Source organism: Hemitrygon akajei, chromosome 22 (genome assembly GCF_048418815.1).
Source record: "Hemitrygon akajei chromosome 22, sHemAka1.3, whole genome shotgun sequence".
NCBI classification, from domain to species: domain Eukaryota; kingdom Metazoa; phylum Chordata; class Chondrichthyes; order Myliobatiformes; family Dasyatidae; genus Hemitrygon; species Hemitrygon akajei.
The window spans coordinates 24,076,615-24,085,412 of record NC_133145.1 but is presented as its reverse complement, the minus strand read 5'-3'; the positions used below and the strand labels follow the sequence as shown (position 1 = coordinate 24,085,412).

The 8,798-nt window shown below is 44.6% G+C and overlaps 1 protein-coding gene across 5 annotated transcripts in view; it reads right to left on the bottom strand.

The window, feature by feature from the left end:
- Positions 1 to 5,135: 5,135 nt before the first annotated feature.
- The window catches only part of adprm (ADP-ribose/CDP-alcohol diphosphatase, manganese-dependent), a 29,823-nt gene continuing 26,160 nt past the window's right edge, over positions 5,136 to 8,798 (bottom strand). For all 5 annotated transcript variants that reach the window (XM_073025854.1, XM_073025855.1, XM_073025852.1 and 2 more), the window contains one exon: positions 5,136 to 6,623. In XM_073025854.1, the coding sequence (XP_072881955.1) occupies positions 6,328 to 6,623 (296 nt within the window). In that variant the 3' untranslated portion in view covers positions 5,136 to 6,327. The remainder of the gene's footprint in view (positions 6,624 to 8,798) is intronic.

The window sequence follows — 8,798 nt, the reverse complement described above, 5'->3', positions numbered from 1 at the left end:
CAAGCATGATTTACCCTTGGTAAATCCATGCTGGCTCGGCCCAATCCTATCACTGCTATCTAGATATGCCACTATTTCATCCTTAATAATGGACTCTAGCATCTTCCCCACCACCGATGTCAGGCTGACAGGTCGATAGTTCTCTGTTTTCTCCCTCCCTCCTTTCTTAAAAAGTGGGATAACATTAGCCATTCTCCAATGCTCAGGAACTGATCCTGAATCTAAGGAACATTGGAAGATGATTACCAATGCATCCGCAATTTCCAGGGCCACGTCCTTTAGTACCCTAGGATGCAGACCATCTGGACCTGGGGATTTGTCAGCCTTCAGTCCCATCAGTCTTCTCATCACCGTTTCCTTCCTAATGTCACGAGGTTAATTCCTGGGATGTCTGGACTGTCTTACGCAGAGAGGTTAGAGAGACTGTGCTTGTACACGCTGGAATTAAGGAGATTGAGAGGGGATCTGATTGAAACATATGAGATTATTAAGGGATTGGACAAGATAGAGGCAGGAAATAAGTTCCAGATGCTGGGAGAGTCCAGTACCAGAGGGCATGGTTTGAGAATAAGGGGTAGGTCATTTAGGACAGAGTTAAGGAAAAACTTCTTCTCCCAGAGAGTTGTGGGGGTCTGGAATGCACTGCCTCGGAAGGTAGTGGAGGCCAGTTCTCTGGATGTTTTCAAGAAGGAGCTAGATAGGTATCTTATGGATAGGGGAATCAAGGGATATGGGGACAAGGCAGGAACCGGGTATTGATAGGAATTGATCAGCCATGATCTCAAAATGGTGGTGCAGGCTCGAAGGGCCGAATGGTCTACTTCTGCACCTATTGTCTATTGTCAATCTGTTTCATTTCCTCTGTTACCCTATGTCCTTGGCCCATACATACATCTGGGAGATTGCTTGTGTCTTCCTTAGTGAAAACAGATCTAAAGTACTCATTAAATTCTTCTGCCATTTCTCTGTTTCCCATAACAATTTCACCCAATTCATTCTTCAAGGGCCCAACATTGTTCTTAACTATCTTCTTTCTCTTCACATACCTAAAAAAGCTTTTGCTATCTTCCTTTATATTCCTGGCTAGCTTGCGTTTGTTCTTCATTTTTTCTCCCCATATTGTCTTTTTAGTTAAGTTCTGTTGTTCCTTAAAAACTTCCCAATCATCTGTCCTCCCACTCACCTTAGCTCTGTCATACTTCCTTTTTTTTTAATGCTATGCAATCTCTGACTTCCTTTGTCAACCACTGTGGCCCCTTTCCCCCCTTTGAATTCTTCCTTCTCTGGGGGATGAACTGATTTTCCACCTTGTGCATTATTCCCAAGAATACCTGCCATTGCTGCTCCACTGTCTTTTCTGCTAGGCTATCTGTCCAGTCAACTTTGGCCAGCTCCTCCCTCATGGCTCCATAGTTTCCCCTGTTCAACTGCAACATGCTAGAGTCCATTATTAAGGATGAAATAGTGGCATATACGACAAATAAACTCTTCTCAGTCTTCCAGCTGGGTCCAGAAATCGATTTTAACTAATGTTTCAATGACAAACACTGCCATCTTCATCAGGTATGATGTCTGGGCATGTCTAGTCAGGTGGTATATGTACTACCATTGTGCACCCTCCTGATTGGTCAGTCCTTATCCAATCAGGTTTCTGCTGTCCCACCTTGTTTACAATCAAATTCCAGTTCTTACTTAGAGTGAGACCTTTGTCTTTGTTAAAATTCCCTTTTATTTCAATGGCTTCCTTCACTAGGCAGTCCCAAAAGCCATTGGCAGAGCTCAGTAGTTTTTGCAAAGTAAATCCTATGGCCATTGGAAATGCAGTGCTCTGCTACTGTCGATTTCTCCAGGAAACCCAAACAGATGCACCTATTGTGCTGCTTGATGAGGGTTTCCACTCTGCACTCCAGCCACGTTCACAGGGAATCTTGTAAATGCCACAAAACTATTGATCAATATATTTTGCCAGTGAGGCCTTGTGACCATTTTATGATTTCTGGGAAAATACTTTTTTTGTGAGCTTGGTTCCTAGCAAAGCAATCTACAACCAGTCTGGTCATTTGGTTCAGTGTTTTATTGTAGAAAATCTGGATACAGCCTACTTCCACAAAAGTAAGCTTAACAGAGTGCAATATTCCTGACTCTCACAGCTAGCAAGGAAATCCTCTTGCATTTGTACAGAGCCCTGGTGAGACCACACCTGGAGTATTGTGTACAGTTTTGGTCTCCAGGGTTAAGGAGGGACATCCTGGCTGTAGAGGAAGTGCAGCGTAGATTCACGAGGTTAATTCCTGGGATGTCTGGACTGTCCTACGCAGAGAGGTTAGAGAGACTGGGCTTGTACACGCTGGAATTAAGGAGATTGAGAGGGGATCTGATTGAAACATATAAGATTATTAAGGGATTGGACAAGATAGAGGCAGGAAATATGTTCCAGATGCTGGGAGAGTCCAGTACCAGAGGGCATGGTTTGAGAATAAGGGTTAGGTCATTTAGGACAGAGTTAAGGAAAAACAACTTCTCCCAGAGAGTTGTGGGGTCTGGAATGCACTGCCTCGGAAGGTAGTGGAGGCCAATTCTCTGGATGCTTTCAAGAAGGAGCTAGATAGGTATCATGGATAGGGGAATCAAGGGATATGGGGACAAGGCAGGAACCGGGTATTGATAGGAATTGATCAGCCATGATCTCAAAATGGCAGTGCAGACTCGAAGGGCCGAATGGTTTAATTCTGCACCTATTGTCTATTGTCTAACTGGACCTCTTACCACCCTGTTACTCGTAAAAATGCCATCCCCTTCTCTCAGTTCCTCCAACTCTGCTGCATCTCCTCGCAGGGTGAGGCTTTTCATTCCAGAACTAAGGAGATGTCCTCCTCCCTCAAAGAAAGGGACCTCCTTTCCTCCACCATCAACACTGCTCTCAACTGTATCTCTTCCATTTTGCGCACATCTGCCCATAGCCCATCCTCCCGCCACCACTAGGGGTGGGGTTCTTCTTGTCCTCAACTACCACCCCAACAGTCTCTGTCCAACATACAATTCTCCGTAGCTTCCGCCATCTCCAATGGGATCCCACCACCGAGTACATCTCTAACTCACCCTCCCATTTTATGCTTTCCGCAGGGATCGCTCCCTACACAACTCCCTTGTCCATTCGTCCCTCCCCACTTACCTCCCTCCTGGCGCTTATCCCTGCAAGCCGAATTAGTGCTACACCTACCTCTATGCTTTCTCCCTCACTATCGTTCAGGGCCCCAAACAGTCCTTCCAGTTGAGTCTGTTGGGGTCATCTACTGTATCTGGTGCTCCCAGTGTGGCCTCCTGTACATCGGTGAGATCCAACATAGATTGAGAGACAGCTTTGCCAAGCACCTGTGCTCCATCTGCCAGAAAAACTGAGATCTTCCAGTGGTCACCCATTTTAATTCCACTTCCCATTCCAACATGTCAGTCCATGGCCTCCTCTACTGTCACAATGAGGCCACACTCAGATTGGAGGAGCTGCACCTTGTATTCCATCTGGGTAGCCTCCAACCGTATGGTATGAACATCGATTTCTTTAACTTATAGTAATGCCACCCCACCCCCTTCACCATTCCCCATCCCCTTACCTGTCCATACTATGGTGCTCCTCCCCCTTTTTCTTCCAGGCTTTCTGTTCTTTGCCATCAAATACCCCATCTCCAGCCCTGTATCTCTTTCACCCATCACCTTATGTTTCTTCCTCCCCTCCCCCCACCTTCATACTCATCTTTTTCCCCTCCAGTCCTGATGAAGGGTCTCAGCCCGAAACGTCGACTGTACTCGATAGAAATTACTTCAGCTGTTCACAGATCTTGAAGTGATTTTTTTAACACTCAACAGTATCAGGTGTTACTGATGTGGGATCTTATGAGCCTGCCCAGAGTATACTGATATTGCACTGAGCTCCAAGTGCATCCTGATATTAGTGCAGACACCCTTAGTATGCACAGAGTCTAATTCCATCTGCAACGGCTCAGTGAAGGAAGTGATCCAAGAACATTCAAGCCTCAGAAGTGCCAGATAATGACCGTCTCTAGCAAGGGAGAATCTAATTAACTACCCTAGACTTTCAAAGGCTTTGTCATCATCAAGTTCCCAATCATCCATACTGTGGGAGGCACCATTGATTCAATACTCACCTGGACAGCCATTGAATCACTGTGGCTACAAGAGCATAATGGAGGCTGGAAAACCTGCACTTCCTGATACCAACATCTTTTCACCATCTCCAGTGTTACGAAATATTCTTCACTTGCCTGGATGAGTTTAGCGCTAACAACCCTCACCATCTAGGGTCAAGCACATAAATTACCCATCCACACCAGCACTACACCATGTGGCACCCTCAAAACCTACTGCAGGCTACTCCAGCTGCACCTATCGCCAAGGAAAGAGGTGCAGGACAATGGAACATCACCAGCTGCAGGTTCTTCAAGTTACATGCCACGTTGACTTGTGGTTGCAGGATCCAAATTCTAGAGCTCATTACCGAATAGCACTGCGAGACTACCCTCTGCCGAAGGACTGCAGCACGTCAAAAGGCAGCTCACCACCACCAGCTCAAGTGCCATTCAAGAAGGGCAATAAATACTGTGCTTACCTTTGACACACAGGTTCAAAATTTAAAAATATCTTCCTTGTTAATTTATGTCTTATGCATGAAAATTCACCAGGTGCTAAGATATCCACAAACTTTTTTTTAAACAGAACAAATTACTTTTAATGACTGTTTACTCACATTTCTTTGGTTCTATTCTCAACATTCATATTGAATAATGTGACAGCAGTACCTTAAAAGATAGGCATTTAACTCCTGACTGACCAACACTGATTAAAATTCTACCCAGCATGCTTCATGGAATCATTTTAAAACAATCCAAATAAAACAGGCTTTAATCTGAAGGTGCAAAGTACTGTTGCAGTAACTCAGGATGTCAAGCGGCATCTGTGGAGGCAGAGAGACAGTTGACGTTGCATCATCTGAGACCCTGCATCAGCACTGTGCTGTTTCTACAGAGTTTCAACCTGCAGTTTGTATTTTTGCTCCAGATTCCAAAACCGAGAGTCTCTTCTGCCTCTGACTTCAAAAACAAATACATTCACAAATAAGATTATCTTAAGGACACAATTTATATTATCTTTATTTCTTAACAGGCTTTACAATATGTCAGAGTAGGACCTACTCAGCCCTTCACCACAGCTCATCACATTTGGGATAGCGTGCATAGGCTATAAGACATGAACAAGGGTTTGGAAGGGAAAATCACAAGGGAAGATATTTGCATTAATTACTAGAATTCCTTTGTGCAGAGTCAAAGTGGATGTGGTGTTGGGGGGGGGGGGGGGGGTGGTATTCAGGGCCAGGGCAAACTAGGCACGTTTATAAAGAAACCACAAAACTGTTCCAATCAAGTTATACAGATGGGAGACAACACCAGCATGAGTCAAATGCTGTGTAAAATCGTTAAAAGTGCAAAAGCAGCTGTAACACAAGGTACTTCATTATAATTAATTACACAATCTTAAATAAATATTTTGTAAAATCTTGGAAAAATGTTTTGAAATTCTGCAATACACTTAATATGATGCGGAGTTGTGTTGCCGTGAACATCATGGCTAGCTTTACCGATGCATTTGAATGTTAAACATATAACACCAATAATGTTATCCAAATCAATATATTAAGATAACATTTAACACTCAAATCCAAGGGTTCCCAACCTGGGGTCCATGGCATGAAAAGGGTTAGGAACCCCTGCTCTATCCAAAACTCTCCTCAGAACAACGTAAATATGCGAAGTCATGATCAAAGGTATTCTGGCAAAAACATATTCCTTCTTTAACATCACAAAAAAAAGCAGATGATCCTATTGCTGATAAATGGAAATGGTTTCTCTGTTTCCCAAATTACACCATGAAGATTTCATTGACTATAAAACATTTTAGGAAAGAAATTGATATAATAATTCAGTTCAGGAATCCAAAATGACACCCGGAATTCACAGTGATGCAAACTCAAATTGAATCAAATTCCAGAAATCATAAAAGGTGTAAATGCTCAGGTTTTCCCTATCTTTTATTTAACCCTGTGGAAATTTAAAGGCCTTGTAAAAATTATCCTTTGGAGAATGTCTTCTATAACTAATGCAGTGCTAAGGTGTTTGAGTTTGGTTAAAAATTGCAGCCAATAAATCAAGGTAAATTTGTGCAAATAAATGTCAGATGGCCATCCCAGCCCAATGCTGCAGATACTACATTGCACCACTCAACTGCCAGACTACAAAGCAACACAAATCCATTAATTTATCTTTCTCTGTACCACAAAACTCTCCTTGGAATCCTTCCCCTTCCCTCAAGGATCATTCTGTCTTCGTATACATGAACTGTACCAAATGCTTGACTGTCTGCTGATGTTTCAATCACGCCTTCAAAGGTAAGATGATGAATTCCACAGCTGTCCAAATAGTAGCCACCATCGTGATCATGTCCTGCTATGAAACATACCACACTAGTGTGTGCCTGGAGCATCGAAAGCATCTCATTAAAGTTCCAGGCAACACACACTGGATCCGTAGAGTCTGGGTGGACAGGAAGGTGACCTGCAGTAAGAAAACAGTCTACAGTTATGTGTTCTTTTCATCCTTTCTAACAACTGAATTTTTCTATATTTAAAATATGAAAAGTAGAATACTATAATGTCCATTTTTTCACTACCTTAGTCAAACCAGGCAATACAATGCCATGAGATGATATTGCATCTACATTATAATGATAAGTTGAGATTGGCAGGGCATTGCAAAGTTGATAATTCTTGTACTTTGACACTCTAAAACAGAGTAACATGAATTCAGTACATTGCCTCCCATCCACACCACGTGACTCCTTGTTTACTTTTTAACAAATGATAAGCTCTGACATCAAATAAACCTTACAACAACCCTCATTACTTTCCAATTCGAACTGCTTGCTGCTCGTGTTATGAATGTGAAGCAACTCTGAGGGGCCAAAGGGTACAAAGTTGCCCCCTCCTTTTTGAGAATCGCAAGATCGCTATTAATCAGAATCAGAATCAGACTTTAATCGCCAAGTACCTATGCACATACAAGGAATTTACTTCCGGCAGATGTTGTCTCTCTGCTCATAACAATAATAATGATAAATATAAATGAAAATATAGATTATACATACAGGTAGTGCAATCCAAGTAATAGTTAGCCGACAGTTAACCGGCAGTTAACTGTTCAGCAAAGTGACCGCAGTAGGGAAAAAACTTCTCCAATGCCTTATAGTCTTAGTCTGGAGGGATATGAAGCGCCTACCAGACGGAAGCAGATCAAACAGTCCGTGCGCAGGATGGGAGGAGTCCTTTATGATGTTCCCCGCCCTCTTCTTCAACCTGGAAGAGTATAGGTCCACAATAGAGGGCAGGGAGGCTCCAATGATGCGCTCGGCAGTCCTCACTGTGCGCTGTAGTCTGGTTCTATCCTGCTTGGTGGCGGCTCCAAACCACACAATGATGGAGGTGCACAGGACAGACTCAATGACTGCAGTGTAGAACTGCAGCAGCAATTCCTGAGGCAGACCGTATTTCCTCAAGAGCCGCAGGAAATACATCCGCAGCTGGGCCTTCTTCAGGATGGAGCTGATGTTCTGCTCCCACTTCAGATCCTGAGAGATGGTGGTTCCCAGGAACCTGAAGTTCTCCACGGTGGACACAGGGCTGCTGAGGACTGTGAGGGGAGACATAGCGGGGGGATGTCTCCTGAAATCCACTATCATCTCCTTTGTCTTGAGCGTGTTCAGCTCCAGATTGTTCCGACTGCACCAGAGTACCAGTTGGTCCACCTGCTGTCGATATGCAGATTCATCACCATTCTGGATGAGTCCGATGACGGTAGTGTCGTCTGCAAACTTCAAAAGCTTCACATAGGGGTTGGAGGAGGTGCAGTCATTGGTGTAGAGGGAGAACAGCAGTGGAGAGAGGACACACTCCTGGGGGGCGCCGGTGTTGGTGATTCGAATATCCGAGGTGACCTGTCCCATCCTTACCTGCTGACTTCTGTTGGTCAGGAAGTTGTAAATCCAATCGCAGAGGTCAGGTGGCACAGTAAGGTGAGACAATTTGGAGCAGAGGGTATGAGGGACGATGGTGTTAAACGCCGAACTGAAATCCACAAACAGCATCCAAGCATAGGTCCCAGGACGATCCAGATGTTGCAGGATATAGTGCAGTCCCAGGTTGACTGCATCGTCTACTGACCTATTTGCCCGGTAGGCAAACTGCAGGGGATCCAGCAGGCTGCTGGCGAGGGTCTTCAGGTGGTTCAACACCAAGCGTTCAAAGGATTTCATGACTACAGATGTCAGTGCGACAGGTCTGTAGTCGTTCAGTCCTGTGATGGTGGGTTTCTTGGGGACCGGGATGATGGTAGAGCGCTTGAAGCAAGTCGGAACCTCACTCAGCTCCAGAGATCTGTTAAAGAGCTGAGTGAAGATGGGAGCCAGCTGATCAGCACAGGCTCGTAGACAGGAGGGGGAGACCCCATCTGGGCCTGGAGATTTTTGGGTCTTAAGTCGCTGGAACAGTCGACATACTTCTCCTTCGCTGATTCTAAGCTGTGATCCAGGGGGGCTGGGCAGAGATGGTGGGGAGGTGATTGCCGTAATTGGGGGATGAGTGCCAGTGAGTGATGGTCGAGGGAAGGCAGGAAGAGAGACCGAAGGGGGGGAGGGACAGGTGTAAGATGGACCCTCTCAAATCTACAGTAAAAGGT